At 42.9% G+C, this 20,670-nt stretch overlaps 1 protein-coding gene across 33 annotated transcripts in view; it reads right to left on the bottom strand.

The window, feature by feature from the left end:
- The window catches only part of ANK2 (ankyrin 2), a 1,630,948-nt gene that overhangs the window by 492,646 nt on the left and 1,117,632 nt on the right, over window positions 1–20,670 (bottom strand). For 25 of the 33 annotated variants that reach the window (XM_069241684.1, XM_069241717.1, XM_069241674.1 and 22 more), the window contains 3 exons: window positions 15,154–15,177; window positions 8,405–8,503; window positions 4,801–4,899 (listed from right to left, as the gene is read on the bottom strand). In XM_069241684.1, the coding sequence (XP_069097785.1) occupies window positions 4,801–4,899; window positions 8,405–8,503; window positions 15,154–15,177 (222 nt within the window). The remainder of the gene's footprint in view (window positions 1–4,800; window positions 4,900–8,404; window positions 8,504–15,153; window positions 15,178–20,670) is intronic. The other 8 variants (XM_069241892.1, XM_069241902.1, XM_069241702.1 and 5 more) reach the window with 1 other exon arrangement.

The following is a 20,670-nucleotide window of genomic DNA, read 5'->3' as shown; positions in this document are numbered from 1 at the left end:
CATTTTCCCTTTGAACACACTTTCAGCTTGATTCCAAATGGCAATAATTGCTCCTGCACGTCATTTTGAAATTGGGTTTATTCACGGGACAAGAATTAGTGAGCATTTGTTATGGTGCACTGTGGATCGAAAATGAAAAGTTATGCCCAGTCCTATTTGTCCCCATGTTAAGATTTAAAATGAGTCAATTTTTAAGAGGGTTTACTATGATAAAGACAAAACAAAGGCCTAATTTGAAGTTCTAATCCTCCAATCTATAGTAGATGACACCGCCAAGACAAAGGATAATATAGCTCAGCATATTTCAACGTGGTATCCACAGTCACAGTCACACTATCCCTATGCAGCTTGGTGAAATGTTTGCCACCATATGTGGGTCCAGAAAAGGTACCTGAATGTGTGTACTTCACCAATAGACACTGCACAAGTGTACCTAAAGTGCTGAGAGTTTTCTGTTACAATTGAAACAATTAAAGAGGGCAATGCTGTGCAGTGTATGGTGGTCCTTTTAGGTCGAGCATAGCAGCACACAAGCTCTGCCTTTCCGATGTGTTGGTATCTAAGCGAGCTTTTAACCACGCCCACCTCATGCCCATCACTTTCACTTGTTCGTGGGCTTGCCTTTCAAAAATCCTTTGATGACATTGGTAAATGCCTCAAGTTCGTCCCGCCTTGGGGCAGTTTTGTTACTGCCCTTGTGACCGACCCTGTTACATGGATTATTGCACGTTTGCTGATATGTTTGACTGCGAGCGACTTTCTTTTTCTTTTTGTGTCTCTCCTTCACGCTCATCACGCCCGTGGTACTTTGAATTGATTTGCTAATGTCAACTGTTTTACTTTTCATTTTCAATTTATGCGGCAAGAAAAGTCCAGTTAGGAACTTATAATGCTAATAGCTCTAAATTGTGCAAACGCGAGACCAATTGCATTGCAAATGCTTGTTTCGTGTTACCAATGAAAATGGTGGTGCACTGGCCTTAATAGATGAGATGCCCAGGCCACTATCATTCTCTGTGGTTTCAAAAATCCCTGATGATGGACCCCACGATTGAGACAAAGGAGGCCTCGCTATTGGGCCTCTGTGTCTGCCACAGCCTTCTTAAAAGGGCAGCAGAAAGGCAAAGATTTTAGATGGGGGCTTCCACTGTTTTTTGGCAATAGTTTGTTACCCTCCTCTGAATGAGGCTCAATGTCTTCTTTGTTACACAGGAAAATGTGTTTAGCTCAGCAAGAAATTGTGTTGTTTAAAACTTTTTTATGGTATTCAAGGTATTAAGGTAGTGGCGCAACACCAAATGATGGGACCCCCCCCCCCACTGAAGAATGTGATGAGGGACCACAGTGTCTCTCAGATTGCACAGATATTCATTGGTCTTGGACTCAATGGGCACACCTTGACGGGTTCCCCCTTCTACCCTACGTTGCAGGGGCTTGCTTGGGAAAGCAAAGTGGCTTTCCCGAGCGTTTAACTATTTCTTATTCCATGCCATTGAATGCATTTTGCAAGGCATGCAATGGCATGGCTCAGAGATGTAGGGGCACCTCTCCAAAACAAGGAGACGCTGGAACTATGGGGGGGTCTATGTTTCCTGTTAAGGAGCTCTTTTAAATGCATGCAGTCCTTCGATAATTTCTTATTATTTACATTTTAGAACACATTTGGCGCTTAATTGTGTTACAGCCCTGGTGTAGAAGAGTTGTGTTTACAGTGTTATTCACTGAATTAGGGAGGATGCGAGGTTTTCCTGAGCTAATAATGCTGGTATGTTTGTCACACCCACAACTTTTTAAGGGTGGCTTTTTGTCCAAGTACAACTTTTTTATCATAATTAATAAAAAGAGTGACACTTCAGAATGCAGTGTAATATGCTGACCTATAACTCTTTCTAGCAATGAAACGTATTGTGTCTAATTTGTAAAAAAGTGACTGAACTATTAAGTCCCAGTAAATTCATAATGTAATGCAAAAAGAGGTATTATGGGTGATTAACTTTTATTTCTGATCACATGTGCACATCCACCTAAAAATAAGTGCCATTCGGACTCAGGACTGGTGGAACATGAAGACGATAATAATATATTCCTGTGACATGCATCAGTGGGGAAAAGGATTTCGATAACTATTCATTCTCAGTACACCTACCTGCTAAGAAACACCCACACTGTTCTATTACAATTACACCCAATGGTTATTTTATTTTCAAATTTCTATTGTAAGCATATGGCCATCACTTTAAACAACGTGTGTACAATACAAAACTGAAAAAGAAATAACCATTGCCAGATCTAGAGGCTTTTTTCAATGCTTAATAATATGTTGCTTAATACTAAATTTAGACTACTGCTTGCAGTTTTGACATTAAGAAAATGTTGCGCAGGGAGATTTGGGGCCAGATGTAGCAAGTCGGCAATTTGCGACTTGCAAATTGCGAGTCCCTGCGACTCGCAATTTGCAAGTCGCAAATTGCTATGCAGTACGGTGTCTCAGACACCGACTGCGACTCGCAATGGGGTCGCAATGACCCACCTCATTAATATTCATGAGGTGGGTCGCAAATTGCGGCCCCATTGCGAGTATAGGCACTCGCTAACATGGAGGCCTGCTGTCGTCAGCAGACCTCCATGTTTGCGACCTGCTTTTCAATAAAGCAGTTTTTTTTTTTTTGAAGTGTAGCCCGTTTTCCTAACAGGAAAACGAGCTGCACTTTAAAAAAAACGAAACCTTTTGTTTCGGTTTTTTTTCAGGGCAGGGAGTGGTCCTTTGGACCATTCCCTGCCCTGAAAAAATATTTTGGGGTCCAGTCACAAACTGGAAGGGGTCCCATGGGGACCCCTTCCAATTTGCGATTGGGTTACCATCCACTTGAAGTGGATGGTAACTGCGATGCCATTTGCGACCGCATATGCGGTCGCAAATGGTATTGCATCCCAATGCGACTCGCAAATAGGAAGGGAACACCCCTTCCTATTTGCGAGTCTGAAATGCATTTTGCGAGTCGGTAACGACTCGCAAAATGCATTTCTGCATTGGGATACGCGTTTAGCGAGTCGCAAACGGCAAATTTTGCCGTTTGCGACTCGCTAAACGTTTGCTACATCTGGCCCAAAGTGCCTTGCCCAGGATCACACTAATTTTGTCAAATGTGGAATTCATTAATAGAAACTTAAACTCCTTGTTCATAAGTATCCACTGCACGTCCACGCTGGTTGGATCCTGCTATAATATCTGGATAGCCCTAGACCACATAAATGAGATGCATTCAGAGCAATATTTAATTTATGGGGATATTACAAAAATCTGGCATTGAGCTCGGAACTATGTTGGCAACACCAGCCCTACTTCCACAACCAGCACACTGGCTATCAGACCACATTTCCACTTCCATTAAAAAAAGATTAGACCTTCGGCTACGCTAACTATATGTTTATACTTAGCTGAAGGCACACTTCCTAGGAAGAAAGAAGAGTTGATAGATAAAGTGCATGCGAAAGTTGAGGTGAAGAAATATCACGCTGTTAGTAAAGTGGAAAAATGACACAAGGACCATCAATTTCAATTTGATTTAAAGTGTCAGAATCGAGTCTTTTTCCTAGTAGCGATTCATGGTAGGGAAAACCAGTGATGTGTTAGAACCCAGGGGTACAACACATATAACATGAAACAACATACCTGCTGGGTGCCCTACAGTACATACCCACGGCCATAGCAAAGCATAAGGCATACAAATCAAGAGAAAAGGAAAACGGACACCAAGAACACGTGTCATAAATACTGGACAAGGACAACACATAAATTACAATCCCAACAAAACAAAGGGGAATTCAATAACAGACAAAGCACACAATGTTCAGCCACAGAAAACCAATGAATGTAAGCATATAGTACTGCAGGGTATGAATGTTGATGATCTTTGTGTTGGTTGGTTGTGAACGAATCTATGTCAAATACTTCAGGTGATTTAGGAACTAGTAAACATTTTTTTTCTTTGATGTGTTTCTTTACTGCACATCTACTAGGATGCTCCTTAGAAATTTCTAACTGGTAAGAGGATATTTGCAGCAAGTGCTATATTGGTTCCATTGCAGTTTTACTAGACTAAATAGAACTGCACAGACGGAGCTGACGTGGCACAGATATCCGACCTCCAGGGAGAGGCCGCTGATTGGCTATGAGTCAGGCCGGGTACATGACCAGAAGCGGAAAAGCAAACACGGGGAAGCAGCACACAGAAATGCACAATTTCAAGCAAGAAGTAGGAGCTGTTGCAGCAGCACATGCAGCAAGGGTGGAGGTAAGTTCACCCCACAAAGTGTCTATGTGAGGGTCTCTCCATGATAGAAAAAAAGGAAATAACGATAAATCACCGCAACGACTGACCCGCAGCAAAATAACTACAGAAATCCTTCTCACCATGGTGAAATTGGGGTGAGTTAAGCGTGTGCCTCTTAGAGCAACAGACCTGACAACTCTGTGACGTTGTTACTGTTTTCACTGCTTCCCATGATACCCTGTTTGCCATACAGTGCAATGTGCTACTGTCATCCATAGAAAAAATCTGGCGAATTCCATATTTTTGGATGGTTCTGAATGGCATATTCTTTTCATCCAATCCATTAGAAGTCACACGACCTGGCAAATGTATTACCTGTAAAAGTGTCATCCTTCAGTAGGATTCCGAATCAGATAAAGGGATTCTTGCTACATTATTCCACAGAATTAATCAGTGTTGGCATTTATAGGCTGAGAAGGCAAAAGCAGTGATGAGAATTTAACACACTCAACAAGCAAACACTTACTCTGGTTTTGGCATCTATTTGGCCTTGGCGCTCCAGAAGAAGCTTCACCATGTTTGTGTTGCCCCTTTTGGAAGCTACGTGCAGGGGGGTGATACCATTCTGTAGAAAAAAGTAAGGAGACCTAAGTTAGGACTCACATTAATAACGTTCATGAGAAGATAAATTATGATGATCAAATGAAGGTGTAGTGAATAAGGGTATAACTCTAACCACGCATAGAGAAAATGAGTGATGTTTTCAGTGGCAGGCTTAGATGTCACTGTCATGAAAAACTAGCCCTTAAGGCAAACAATTTTCTCCAGTGGAAACCTCCAGTGGGATTCAATTGTCTCCAGAGGCAGCAGCTTAGACATATCATAAATACTGTGTTTCAGTTCAATGCAGACTTAGCGCCTGATTTAGAGTTTGGTGGAGGGGGTTAGGCTGTCACAAACGTATGTATTAAGATTCCATTATATCCTATGGGCATTGTAAGACAGTCGACCGGATATAGTACCCATCCTCCAAACTCTAAATGGTGCCTGGATTAGGCAAGGACCTGCTAGACTCTCATGCAGATATTCCTGTGCACAGCTCAATTAGACACTATAGTCACAATGTAACACAGACGTTTTGTATTTTCGAGTGAAGCTCTCCAGTGATGCAAAATAGGCTTTGTTATCATCTGTGAACTGAACGCTGACTAAACTGAACTGAATAAGGATAAACCAATTTGCTAACAGAAGTGGTATTTTACTACGTTGTCAAGTGTTCAGTCTACTGAAAAGGGAAAAGCTGCTTTTAGGTTTCAGAACTAGTTTTGTTATATTTCTGGGCAGCTACCCCATAATCTGAGATAACCTGCTAAATTGTTGCAAAAACTACTGACATGGGGTGACTGTGATTAGGGTCCTTCAACTACTATCTGGAAAGTACTTTAGAGATGTACTAGGAGCCTGTAAGTTCAATTATGAGAGTTGATGTGCCAGTCTCACTCCCGGGAGGGCAGGTAAATTCCTCATGGTTTATGAAAGATAATAATACTCTCATTCTGTCAACTCACAGTAGTAGGTCTAGAACCTTTAACAGACACGGCACTGTCATGTTTGAATCTCTTAGAAAGTCATTACTGCGAATACAAGATTCTGAATCTGATTATTCGTAGGTATGATGTAGCAACAGTGGATAACAAATGCTGTTTCCCACTACTACTACGCAAAAAGAGAAGTGCTCACATCTTCTCTTCTGTCTTCATGCATGTCCTTCAGAGACCCAAGCAAAGAAGTGAAATGACAGCTGGTGGTCTCAGCTGCCTTCTTCTATCTCTTTCTGGTCTGCAAAGATACACAGAAGGTTAAAGAACAAGGGCTGCCCTAATCCACTGCTAACCTCCACATACCCTTTCAGCCGCATGTCCATCCTGATCTGCGCTGGCAGGGGTTGAAAGCTGCACTGATATGCCTCTCAGACAGCCTGTTAGAAAATCACCGGCTCTATACGAAATGAAGAGCAGAGAGCACGTCTTCAGTGGGGAAAATGTAGAGGCACAGAGTGTGTGGGGCCGGGTGGCAGGGAGCCTGACATTGAATGTATCTGGGAGGGAGTTAGGAGACTTCCAGTGTGGTGTGGGTGGGATTGTAGGGCAGTGATTGTTATTCACCCAGGAGAGGGTAAATGCTGAGGGCAACATGAGGGTTTGGTAGAATGGCAGGTATATTTTTGTTTAAAATTAGGGGGAGGATGGTGGAGCCATGGCAAGGTGGTGGTGACAGAGGTGGCAAGACCCAAGTTGTAAGAAGGGGCTTAGGGTTGAAGCAGATTCATGTCTCTTGTACACATGCACAGTTGTTGGCAGTACAGGAACATTAAATAGGGGCTATACCCAACATAGAACTGCAGATGAGTTAATGAATAAAAGGAATAGTTTTCACCTCGGATTTCTGAGTGACATCAGAGACAACTGTTGTTGTCAATTTGATGTCACTCAGAAGCTACTGCTAAAAGTATTCATTATACACATTTAAAATGCCAAAGCACTTCATACTATCATCGTTCTCACTGGAATATTTACATTACAGTTACTGTGTGTACACTTCGAAGGTGAAAAACTATGAAGCTTTAGAATTTCTACTAACGTCTTATGTATTGTGCTTTACACAATGATAGCGGAATTAAGGCATCTAAATCTGACAGTATTCTGATGACCCCATCTTTACCTTAAGGTGCCGTCCATTAAAGTTGTAAACCAACTGTTGGAATGTATTGGTGCCAGTCACAATTGGCAGTCCTATGAGTTCCTCAAAATTGATCTAGAAAAAATAACCCCTCCTTTGGGCACGAGACCTGTGGTGAAATCTAATGTGTTCACTCTTAATTCCAAACTTATGCTCAGAAATCACTTTGACAAAATACACTAGAGTTGCCATAACAAGGCACCTTCCTAAAGGAATCAGTCATATTTTACCTCCATTGGTTTCAGAACCAGTGGCTAGGTTTGGGGCATGCCCAGATTTGGCACAGCCAAAACTATTTTAACTGCTGGCATGCTTGTTCCCTTACAGTGCTTAAGACTATTCTGAATAGGAAATTGTGCTTAATTACTGGTACCTAGTTTATAGTGCACTGGATACTTCTTCACTAATGTCTTTGAGTTCAAGTCACGTAGTGCAGACTTGAAGATTCTGACCCATTTCTGGAGACCAAAGGGCTTCCAAGAACAAGAATATTCACCGAAAGGAGAATCCCAATTTTGGGGAAAAACACCATCTTCACTATGGCTGTTTGTGGGACGGTTATTACCCATTCTTCTAATATTTCTACTTACCCCTAGGAATATCATTTTTCAAATTACCCTTTCCTCGTGTATAACTGTTCTGGTTTCCTGTTAAGTAGGTGTCCGTTTGAGTCCCTGAGAACTCGGTAATCCATTTTACTCATCCATTTGTCTTCATTTTTTTGGCATATCAGAAGCCGTGTTTCTGTCTTTGTTTTAATTTTGGCCATCACGCTTTCTCCTGTTTCAGCCTGTGATGGCCCCTCCTCCAGTATCGGTTTGCCTTTCATCCCGGCCATGATTCTTTCTAGACATTCACGCAGGAGAACAATAACTCGCACACTTACGCTCACAGCAGTGGTGGTGCTTTGAATCGGCTCGCTTACATCAACTGTTTTACTTTTCATTTTCAATTTATGTAGCAAGAAAAGTCCAGTTAGGACTTTACAACGCTAATAGCTCTAACTCGAGCAAACGCGAGACCCATTGCATTGCAAATTCTTGTTTCACTTGCAAGCAAATTTGTGTTTTGTCATTTTGTTTAACTTCTGTTAGGGAGAGTGGAAGTAGGAATTGGACATTTCCCAAAGAGCTAACTTTGGCGGCAAGACAAGCCTGCTCAGTGAACTGAAGTGTCTGAGACCTGGTGCATGGGATGTCTTCAGGATGGCTGAGCAGCAGTGTCTAATCGTTAATAATGACCTGCTGCTAAGCTCCTGAAGAATTTGCAGATTGCCTTGAACACTTCAATGCTTTCCAGCAGACAGGTAGCACACTGAGCAGGAATGTGTGTGCCCAAAACCCGATGCGGCTGCCTAAATAGGCAAAAAGAAAAGAGATGGGAAGCGTTACCCTGGCAGTGAAGTCCACAGCGGCACCTCGGTTCAGCAGGAGCGTTGCCACGTTGACATTTCCATAGTGGGCAGCTATGTGCAGCGGGGTGAAACCACTCTACAAAAAAGTAAAGATAGAAATACAACAGGTTATACACGGAGAGTGGCAACATTTGATCACGAGATTTTAGGCTTTAGAGATCTGTGTCACAGCTTAACATTTAGTCCCACTGAGCAAAGGGCATCCAAAATAAAAGGTAAGTCGTGCAAGAACTTAAAAAATTCTGTTAGGGCATCCAAGTCATGCAGCCAGTGGTAAGAGGAAAGATTGGTAGGAATAAATCAAGAAGAACAAACAGCAGGAAATGACGCCCCTAACATTCTTCAGCTGTTAGTGAAGACTGAAGGATGGCCATTTGGTCTATGTGGACCTGCAGTGTATTTGCCATAGAGAGTTATATGTCAACAAAATTACATTTTCAGAGCTGCAAATGTGTCTTTGCTACAAGTGGCTGCACACCCTTTGATGGCTCTTTAGAACCTTTCTATTTACAACAACCAACATTTAGTGATAAGCTCTCAAGAAGGATTTCCCTGAGAGATGCCTGGATACAAAGATGCCCCTTTTAAGGGGTGAAGATGATTTCAGTAAGGGTGCCTTTGAATTTGACTTTGACCTCTGTACTCTTCCAAAACTCAAAAATGCAGTGTTGTGAACTGCACAAAGTTTTTTAAAGGCTGTAAAAGAAAACAATATTGACAAGAATGCAGGGGTGGCCCCTCAGCTATGGCGGAGGAGCGTTGCCCTATTGTTAACTTGCTAATAAATTATTATCATTTTATTTTTCTGGTGAATCTAGGGTGGGGCCGGGCCAGCATTCTCTGTGTCAGCAGGGAGGGGGAATAGTGGCACACTGTAACTGCACATTTCAGTTTGGCTGGCCTCCTGAGGCCGGCTAAACTGATATGCGCACTTAGAACTCGCCACCCAGCTGTATTTCACAGCCATATGGAGACCAATTGCAGGGTTCCATTCCCTCACTGAGTGAAATTTCTCCTCGCTCAGGCCACTCCCGGCGCTTCTCTCATGTTGTGTAACAGAATGAGATAAACATCAGGATTGGGTGGGGAGGGGAGCAAGGTAGGCATCAAGGCGGCGGGAGTGGCGGTGGTGAGGCGGCAGGTAAGTGTATTTTTTTATTTTTTATTATTGCTCACCCCCTCCCTCAACTCTGCACGCTGCCCCACCAGCCCTTTCTGGCAGCAGCCCCACTGCAAGAATGACCAATAAAAGTAGGTTTCAAGGGAAAAGAACACCACTTTCAGAAGACTTCTCTCAGAAAATAGGACTTTTGAGAGAAAATTCTCTTACATAAAAACCTTTTTTGTCCTGCGGGGAACTTTTCTCGAACTGGACTTGTGATTTGGTAAAAATAAAAACCTTACTAACTCTGTGAAGTGTGTAGTTCCCAATTTTGTCCAACTTCTAATGTGGAGTTTAAATGTTTGTGATACAGTTATTTGCTAGTTTTTATTAGAATAGGCAAGCCATAACCTGAGACGCTCAAGTGGTATGGTTAATAACATATTTCACCCAACGAAATCTGGTCTTTACAATGTGGCATTACACAGTAGCAGAACTGAAGGTTAGAAATCCGTATCACAAAGCAAAATCATCAGGCCTACCCTGGATGGTCCAAAGAGCTCAAGGACCATAACCTGGACTACAGTAGGGGCTGGCTACCTACAGACAAAAACCTTTTCCAAAATTTCTAGTTCAAGAACTTTGAGGACGAATTTATGCCATTTTTGGGCAAAGACTATATTTTAGCTTGTTCTGAAGCTTCAATAATGCATTTGTTTCTAGTAACATTTTGGCTAAGGATAAAATATAGGTTTCACTGCAATCCGTGCATGCTTAATTAATTCTGAACTGTTTATTTAATTTTAATGATTCATATAGCAGTAAATGTTGCTCCTGCACTGCACTTTAGGGGCTCAGCAACTGAGTGTGTATTCTAGCATTCATAGCTGGTACTAACTGCATTCAAGAACTAGAGCCACGGCAATTCTAGATCACAGTCTGCAGGTGTAGCTCCTCCGTTACGGCTGAGGAGCGTCGCCCCCCGCCAGCAGCAGCAGCTGCAAAACCTTTACAAGAAAATGATACTAAACTGTGTTTATTATAGTTTTCTTGTAAAGGAGCGGGGCACTGGGGGTTACGAGCACTGAGGGGAGTGCACAGATCACTCCCCTCAGTGTGCATTATGTTTGGCCGGCTGTCTCGGGCCGGCCAAACACACATGCAGAGTAGGCTCTCTCCAGCCCAGCAACACAGTTGCCCGGCTGGAGAGAGTCTGCACAGGCTCCCATTCTGCCTGAGAACGCCCTGACTGGGCGCTCCCAGCCAATCCTAAAACTGCTTTGCGCAGCATCAGGATTGGCTGCAGGGGAGGCTGGGAGCCGGTGCCTGCAGCCTGGAGCGACGAGGGACAGAGGAGCGGCCTGGCAGCAACAGAGGAGATAATTTTTTATTTATTTATTTTTTATTAAATGCCCTCCCTCCCCCCGCGCCGCACCCGCCCCTTCAGAGACCAGCAAGCCACGACTGACAGTAAGATTAGCCAGCTATTTAGTGAACCACCAGGAGGGGGTGCCACATTCCTCCGGTATATTCTGATGTACAAATTCAAGGGTTACTCAAATGTTTAGGGCCAGCAAAATGTCAGTTTGTCTAACCCAGCCACAATCTTTGCATCGTCTATGATGGAAACATATATATTAATTTTTTGATTTTGGAGAATTAGTGAGGTTGCATTTCAGAATATCACATACAAAAATAGTGTTTGGCATAAATACTGTGGTGGAAATATTGTTTAAATATATTGTTCCGTTGGTCATAAATTTCTACTATTAATTCCAATGGGGTGACATTTTCGTGGATGATCTTTGAGACATTATATATATCTCAGGTGATATTCTGACAATGATAAGCTAGTACCTCACTGTTAGTCAAAGGGTTTACATAAACTGGGGATAATGCATATTTCCAGTGACATTTTGGGGAGCTGCACTCCAGAGGGCTTTAGGACTTAAGGAGGGTAGCCTGGGGGTAGTGTTCCTCCCAAATAGAACCATGTGCATTTGTGACCGTTGCAAGAGGTAACATTGGACTTTGGTCATTCACTATAAATAACAAGCAAAAAGATGTAGTCGCTTGCTGACGTTGAGCTGAGTAGACCCTGGGAGAGTGCAGTGCAGATGCTCAACATCCCATTTTGAACTGTATTTCTACTATGAATTGATTCTGCAGAATGTTAATCCATTAAAATGACTGGATTAGTAGTTACATTACTAATGTCCGAATGTTAAGTTATTTGTTTGCATTCCCTGCCATTTCTCCAGACTGGGCAAATTCATTATGCTATCAACCACCACCAAACCATGAATCATGGTTCAGGGCCAGAACCTGAAATTTACATTCTCTGCAAATGGGCACCAACTCTGGAAGAAGGTTTCATCACAAGGAAAGATCTTCAGGTAAATCCCAGCCTCCATAAAAAAGGGGGCAACAAGGGCGCACTACTCTGTAGCAAAAATTAATATGCAATTTAAAGTGCCAAAACGTATAATGCACCATAACTTAAATATGCTGAAAGTAGAGTGTAATCAAGAGTCTGATAAATGACTTGTAGGCCAGGTAATTTGCCTCTGTGTCAACAAAGTGTGTCTCCAAATCTAAACTGCCCTTGCGAACTAATTGGCATATCAGTGTTATAAAATTATTCATCCACTGAGTTCATTCTTTTGAAAATATTAGAAAGGGGCTCAATTTCCTCTCCTCAACCTTTCAGTTTGGTGAGGTATGTTCAATCTCAAAATCCAACGAACTGAGTAAATTACCCAGTAATCTAAGCCTTTTCTGCCGCTGGAAAAATCCAGGTTAAACCAACTGGCATGTATCATAATTTAGTAGGTATTACAGAAAGTACTTCTGAGCATTGGATAAAGCTCTAGCAGGCGTTTCATGATCCCACTTTCTGTGTGGCCCCAGCACAGGCTGGGTCTGTTTCTTTTTTACATGTACAGAACATACATTAACTTGAAAAATAATTGAGTTAGTGCATGTAATGCTGATAGTAGAGTTTACCTCGGAGTATCCGAGCTGTGGTGCTTGGAACCCATGCACTAACATTTCAGTTAACATATGTACTGCAGACCGGAAAAAGTAACACACAGACCACTTCTGCATGCCGCGCACAGCACCAGATCATGATACAGCCTCAGATGTCCAGGAGACAAACAGGCCTATGCGCATTACCAAATGAGAGCAGGTGATTATTTAGGGCTCCGTATTTGACGACCAATGAAAAAGGTATTCAAATGTAACCAATGGCAGGGCACTGAGGTACTTCCCACATTGGCTCATCCTGAAGTCTAACACTGGGGCTTGTATGCTTTAGACTTGAATATTGTATGCAATAATTCGAAAGCCCAGTTAAATACTGGAGACGAAGATCCTTTGTAACAACAGAATATGTTGCACATTGCCCCCCAATTTGTTTATATAAAAATATACTTCTATGGCGGACATTTACAGGGAATCATTCAGAATCTGTAACTAGCTCTATTACTTTTGGTGCTTAAAGTACTACTTATGTTTGTCAAAGACATTCCAATTTTTCATTTTACAGAAACATCATAAATTTAGCATGCCGTACCACAACCGCACTGCATATTATACAGCTATCATAACGCTGATATTGACACAAATTACTTATGAAAAATATACCATGCTATCTGCTTTGACACTGTCTCTCGGTAGCACATGGAGTGGGGGAGTAGTGATGGAATGGGGTGTCCTGGCGCACATTCCTACTTGTGCGAGCCTTCAATATTCTTTAATGATGCAGGAATGTTGTGATGCAAATTGGTTGCTAGGCGACCATGATGTTCTGAGGAGGTGGAAGCCGGCACCTGATATAAAGCACACAGTTTAATGCACTGGAATCCCAGCAGCAGGGTGGCACGGGGGAGGGTGAGATAGTGAGTTTGAGCCATTGAGCATCGAATAAAAATAACATATCTTCAATGCGCTTAAATGTGATGCTTTGTCTCATAAAATATGCCTTAAAGGAAACCTGGGTCTTTCAAAATGCCAAAATGTCATCTTATAATAGACCATGGAGAAGAACTCATCCTTATCTGTGGCACTGGCACCGCATAACCGGGCCCATGAAATCCATTCTGCAAGGAAAATGGGAAAGATGCAAAATTGCTGTAGTATGTGCAACATCACGCTTGCCAGCACACGCTGTCTCCGTTTAAAGTATATATGATCTAAGTGTTTATCAGAGCATTTGTATGTCTTTTTTTTCAAATGTTTTTGTAAGTTCTGTTTATAAGGATCTGAGGTGGCAAAATGACAACAATACACATGTACTGCACCCCGCAATCGAAAGTTAAGTGACTCTTCTTAGAATTAAAAACAAATAAGAAAGTGTCGGAGATAAGCAGAGCCTGTAGTGGAAGGGTGCATTTAATTGAAAAATACTTATCAAAATATGCATATTTAAATTTTACTATCTGTGTTACAGTTCCTCATGAGTGTATCACTAGGACTGTGAGTACCCATAGACCCAATGTAGACAGTAAACCAGACCACTAACTATCGCCTTCCACGTGTGCACACTAAATAAAAATCTGTATGCAGCACACTGCTACCCAAGTAAAAGCAGGTCAAATTTTGGGTGGAATTTCTATTTCTTTTTTTAACACTCAGGTTTTTGCCGTTTTCAAACACCAGGCATTAAGGCTAGGAGCATAAATATAGCTACTTTTTCTATACCAGGTTCCTGAAATATCTTCTGAAACATGGCTAGAACAACGGCCAATTGTAATAGTACTTTCAAAAATTAATATCATGGCTTAACTTGAAGGAACTCTCTGACCATGTTTTAAATTTTTTAGCAAAGATTTATTTAGTAATATTTTGGCCCTTTTGGTAAGCATATTGCTAGGTTTGTTCAGGAAGCCCAAAGTATTCTACACCACGTAAGATGGGGCATTGGTTCCCAAATGGCTTTAGCTATGACCAAATGTTCTCACCATGCAACCCTCTGGTTGGCACAAAGTCACTGAAGTCACTAAGATAGGATCAGTTCAGAAGATTCGATTTATCAGTAAAACACAGCATGCCTAAGAAGTATCTAAAATGCAAGCAATCCCTAGCACACAAAATTAATACTATCTAAATCAACCACAAATATTGACAGAACGGCATTATAAAAGTTTTTCCTCCAGGTTTTAATTTCGTCCACGGAACCGCTATGGGAGTAGTTTGTTCAACCATTGAACTTTGCTGATAAAGGCCCGTTGGTGGTGGTGTTTGCCTGGCTTGTTGTTCTGAGGCATTATTGAGCTTTATGGGAACTCTTCTAATCAAAAATCTGCCTAAGGTCAAGCAAATAGTCCTGAAATTGCTAAAGCAAGTATTCATCGTCTGAACCATCATTATCCTACAGCTGCAAGAACATTAGCTAAGTCCTGCAGAGTACCACAGCTGCAGAGATATGGAAAGGTGGGAAATCAAGCTGGGCATGGGATTTAGAAAGAAAAGAGAGATACTGAAATGACTATGCCTCGTGCATGTTTTGCATATTAATGATAAAGCATCATATATGCAATAGTTCTTGCTGAGGATAGAGGAGCAGGGAGCGTTAAACAACAGGACAGGTAAAATATTACAGCCATCTCATGATTGTGTACCTCGGTCGTCCTATTCACCATCATCTGAAGCAGCATAATTTGGAAAAAGAACACACGTTAGTATCACGGCAGAGAACATGAGCCACAACAGCAAAAAACACACACTTTTCCATGCTTTTTAAATGAATTACAACATTATTTCAAGCAGACTCTATTCTATCTGCATTCTATCAATTCAAATAAATAGCAACAAGCAACTATCATTACTCCGGGCTGAGCAACACACAACTATTAGGGCGAGCCAAGTTTCGCAATAATGTGCATCATAAATTAAACACGAAAAGCAGAATTTTATACACTAAACACACCCAAATAAAAAATGCTATGGCACACAGTCAGTGCACTGATTGTGGGAGAGGTGTAGATAGGGGCACACAGGCAGCTAGCATTGTGGATCCCACCCTCAAACTCTCCTAATGTAGCCTTGAGACAAAACTGGCCTAATAATTACGCTGGTGCTACTTAGGCGATAGCAGGGTAAAATATCACGTTTCAGTATTGGAAAGCATAGCACCAAGGAGAGAGGCAAGACGGATATAGTGGGAAGGGCAGTAAAACAAGACATCGGGATTAGTAGGTGGTAGGGAGTTCTCTACACTAAGGGTTTGAAAGCTAAGCGTGGCATTGTACGATTGGATGATGGATGGCAAAGCAAATCAAACATTCCACCAGGAATATGTGGATGGCAAAGCATTCGATCTGTTACTTGTAGAGATGATAATGATATCAAAGATATATAGGAGATTATAAGAAATAAATTATTTCCCTTCTGAAATGCACATAAAAAGAATATGGTAAACCAGGTCAGGAGTCTGTTACTTTACATAGGCTCTGCGCCTGACTCCTCACGCTTCTCTGTGGTCATACAACTTCCCAGTGACAATCGACTGAATAAAGTATGCAAGGAATTATATCATATATAACATGTGCCTACTGAAATTAGTATGAGTATAGGGTTTATTAGTTGTATTGGGACACTAATTTTGTACTTTGAAATCTCTCTGGGAACTTAGAGCCAGATGTATGAAACTCTTTTACCCTTTGCAAACAGCTCATTGGGCTGTTTGCAACTGGTAAATTGCTTTTTGCCATGTACCATCCCTATTTTGCCAGTTGATAACCTGTTACAGACTTGCAAAATAGGGTTTGCTACTTGCTATTAGGAAGGAGCGTACCAAAGGTGTCCCTTCCTTATAGCAACTTGCAGGTTCACGAATGACTGTTTTGCTACCGGGAATGCGGTCCTAAAACAATCAAAGCTACCACCAACTTGAAGTTGGTGGTAACCCATTCGCAAACGTGAAGGGGTCACCAAAGGACCCTTACCCCTGTGCGAATGGGGGTGCAAACATCTTTTAAGAGCAGGCAGTGCTACGGGGGACCACTGCCTATTCTTAAAAAATGGAAAGAAAACTTTCCTAAAAAAAAAAGCCAGCATTACAAAAAAAAATTGCTTTATTTATAGGGTGACCAGGTGTCCCGGATTTGCTGCAATAGTCCTGGTTTTTCACCAGCTGTCCCGGCAGGCTTTGGGACAATTAGCTCATGCCCCAGGTTTTCAGAGAGGGTCGACTGAAAATGGTGGGAGGTGCCTTTTTATGTTTTCTAAAGCAAGGACAATTAGCAACTGTTATGAGAAAGCAACTTAATTAACAGGCATGATACTAGCTTTAAAAATTGCATTTTATTTATGCTCTTAGTGCCTCTGCTGTAATTCTTTGCTGATAAGTGCTGTCATTCTGTGTGCTTGGTTGAATTAAAAATGTTACTCCTTTTTCTATTTTTATGAAAATACCCGTTTCTTTACTTTAAATTATGGTCACCCTATTTATTTATTTAAAAAGCAATCACAGACATGGTGGTCTGCGGACCCCAGCAGGCCACCATCCCTGTGATTGCAGCCATTCACAATGGGTCACAAATTGCGACCTGTCTCATGAATATTGATGAGACAAGTCGATTTGCGATCCACTGTGAATCACTAACAGTGTTTAGCACACTGTAATACATCGCATTTTGCAATTTCCTAATAGCGAATCACAAAAATTTGCCATTAGGAAATTTCAAAACGCTTTTTTGATACATCTGGCCCCTAATTACAATTTCTTACTATTATTTTCGGTGAAGAAACAGATTTTTGTAGCACTAGAAAATACTTAGGGCACAGGCACAGGATTACGAGCACCCCAGAATGAGCAATAGTGTATACCACACCTGGGAAATACCATTATCTGGGGGAGGGGTATTTACCAGGTGCTCCTATTTTAAGTTTCCGCAGGACAAATGGAGAATTACATGCAGAATTGGTAAAATATTTTAAATAAGTCTCAGTGTATCAACATTTACCAAGGGGTTTCCACTCAGTAAATTTTGGCAGGTTTGGCCTGCTGAAATTTAATGGGAGAAAGTTAAGGTGTGGTAATGGCTGCAGTACTCATAATTTCGATATGTAGGGTAATAGGAGTTACAACATCAGGATTTAGCATCAATATGGCCATGGCCTTATACTGGAATGTGTAGTTTGTAAGTTTTTACATTTTAGGCATGACTTTTCGGTCCAGCACTTCTTTTTCCTAGTATGTTCTAGTATTAACATTAACATTTCAATAGTTTAATTGTGTCATTGGAGCATCAGACTACTGCACAATGGGTGACATATTGAATACACTTATACTATTGGATACTATGTATTTTTGGGTATTACTAAGGATACATCTATAGATCCTAGAAAGGACTGTATCTGGTTCATTGTTGCGAGATCACTCATCCATAGTTATCAGTTAAACACAGTGTAAGGAAATGCCTCCTTGGCATGGTTGCCCCCTGACTTTTTGCCTTTGCTGATGCTATGTTTACAATTGAAAGTGTGCTGAGGCCTGCTAACCAGGCCCCAGCACCAGTGTTCTTTCCCTAACCTGTACTTTTGTATCCACAATTGGCAGACCCTGGCATCCAGATAAGTCCCTTGTAACTGGTACTTCTAGTACCAAGGGCCCTGATGCCAAGGAAGGTCTCTAAGGGCTGCAGCATGTCTTATGCCACCCTGGAGACCTCTCACTCAGCACAGACACACTGCTTGCCAGCTTGTGTGTGCTAGTGAGAACAAAACGAGTAAGTCGACATGGCACTCCCCTCAGGGTGCCATGCCAGCCTCTCACTGCCTATGCAGTATAGGTAAGACACCCCTCTTGCAGGCCTTACAGCCCTAAGGCAGGGTGCACTATACCATAGGTGAGGGTACCAGTGCATGAGCATGGTACCCCTACAGTGTCTAAACAAAACCTTAGACATTGTAAGTGCAGGGTAGCCATAAGAGTATATGGTCTGGGAGTCTGTCAACCACGAACTCCACAGCACCATAATGGCTACACTGAAAACTGGGAAGTTTGGTATCAAACTTCTCAGCACAATAAATGCACACTGATGCCAGTGTACATTTTATTGTAAAATACACCACAGAGGGCACCTTAGAGGTGCCCCCTGAAACTTGACCGACTGTCTGTGTAGGCTGACTAGTTCCAGCAGCCTGCCACACCAGAGACATGTTGCTGGCCCCATGGGGAGAGTGCCTTTGTCACTCTGAGGCCAGTAACAAAGCCTGCACTGGGTGGAGATGCTAACACCTCCCCCAGGCAGGAGCTGTGACACCTGGCGGTGAGCCTCAAAGGCTCACCCCTTTGTCACAACCCAGCAGGGCACTCCAGCTTAGTGGAGTTGCCCGCCCCCTCCGGCCACGGCCCCCACTTTTGGCGGCAAGGCTGGAGGGAACAAAGAAAGCAACAAGGAGGAGTCACTGGCCAGTCAGGACAGCCCCTAAGGTGTCCTGAGCTGAAGTGACTCTAACTTTTAGAAATCCTCCATCTTGCAGATGGAGGATTCCCCCAATAGGGTTAGGATTGTGACCCCCTCCCCTTGGGAGGAGGCACAAAGAGGGTGTACCCACCCTCAGGGCTAGTAGCCATTGGCTACTAACCCCCCAGACCTAAACACGCCCTTAAATTTAGTATTTAAGGGCTACCCTGAACCCTAGAAAATTAGATTCCTGCAACTACAAGAAGGACTGCCTAGCTGAAAACCCCTGCAGAGGAAGACCAGAAGACGACAACTGCCTTGGCTCCAGAAACTCACCGGCCTGTCTCCTGCCTTCCAAAGATCCTGCTCCAGCGACGCCTTCCAAAGGGACCAGCGACCTCGACATCCTCTGAGGACTGCCCCTGCTTCAAAAAGACAAGAAACTCCCGAGGACAGCGGACCTGCTCCAAGAAAGGCTGCAACTTTGTTTCCAGCAGCCTTGAAAGAACCCTGCAAGCTCCCCGCAAGAAGCGTGAGACTTGCAACACTGCACCCGGCGACCCCGACTCGGCTGGTGGAGACCCAACACCTCAGGAGGGACCCCAGGACTACTCTGATACTGTGAGTACCAAAACCTGTCCCCCCTGAGCCCCCACAGCGCCGCCTGCAGAGGGAATCCCGAGGCTTCCCCTGACCGCGACTCTTTGAATCCAAAGTCCCGACGCCTGGGAGAGACCCTGCACCCGCAGCCCCCAGGACCTGAAGGACCGGACTTTCACTGGAGAAGTGACCCCCAGGAGTCCCTCTCCCTTGCCCAAGTGGAGGTTTCCCCGAGGAACCCCCCCCTTGCCTGCCTGCAGCGCTGAAGAGATCCCGAGATCTCTCATAGACTAACATTGCGAACCCGACGCCTGTTTCTACACTGCACCCGGCCGCCCCCGCGCTGCTGAGGGTGAAATTTCTGTGTGGACTTGTGTCCCCCCCGGTGCCCTACAAAACCCCCCTGGTCTGCCCTCCGAGGACGCGGGTACTTACCTGCAAGCAGACCGGAACCGGGGCACCCCCTTCTCTCCATTCTAGCCTATGTGTTTTGGGCACCACTTTGAACTCTGCACCTGACCGGCCCTGAGCTGCTGGTGTGGTGACTTTGGGGTTGCGCTGAACCCCCAACGGTGGGCTACCTTGGACCAAGAACTGAACCCTGTAAGTGTCTTACTTACCTGGTAAAACTAACCAAAACTTACCTCCCCCAGGAACTGTGAAAATTGCACTGTGTCCACTTTTAAAACAGCTATTTGTCAATAACTTGTAAAGTATACATGCAATTTTTATGATTTAAAGTTCCTAAAGTACTTACCTGCAATACCTTTCAAATGAGATATTACATGTAGAATTTGAACCTGTGGTTCTTAAAATAAACTAAGAAAAGATATTTTTCTATAACAAAACCTATTGGCTGGATTTGTCTCTGAGTGTGTGTACCTCATTTATTGTCTATGTGTATGTACAACAAATGCTTAACACTACTCCTTGGATAAGCCTACTGCTCGACCACACTACCACAAAATAGAGCATTAGTATTATCTCTTTTTGCCACTATCTTACCTCTAAGGGGAACCCTTGGACTCTGTGCATGCTATTCCTTACTTTGAAATAGCACATACAGAGCCAACTTCCTACATTGGTGGATCAGCGGTGGGGTACAAGACTTTGCATTTGCTGGAC

The sequence above is a fragment of the Pleurodeles waltl genome, chromosome 1_2 (genome assembly GCF_031143425.1).
Source record: "Pleurodeles waltl isolate 20211129_DDA chromosome 1_2, aPleWal1.hap1.20221129, whole genome shotgun sequence".
NCBI classification, from domain to species: domain Eukaryota; kingdom Metazoa; phylum Chordata; class Amphibia; order Caudata; family Salamandridae; genus Pleurodeles; species Pleurodeles waltl.
This window is presented reverse-complemented; position numbering and strand designations above follow the sequence as displayed.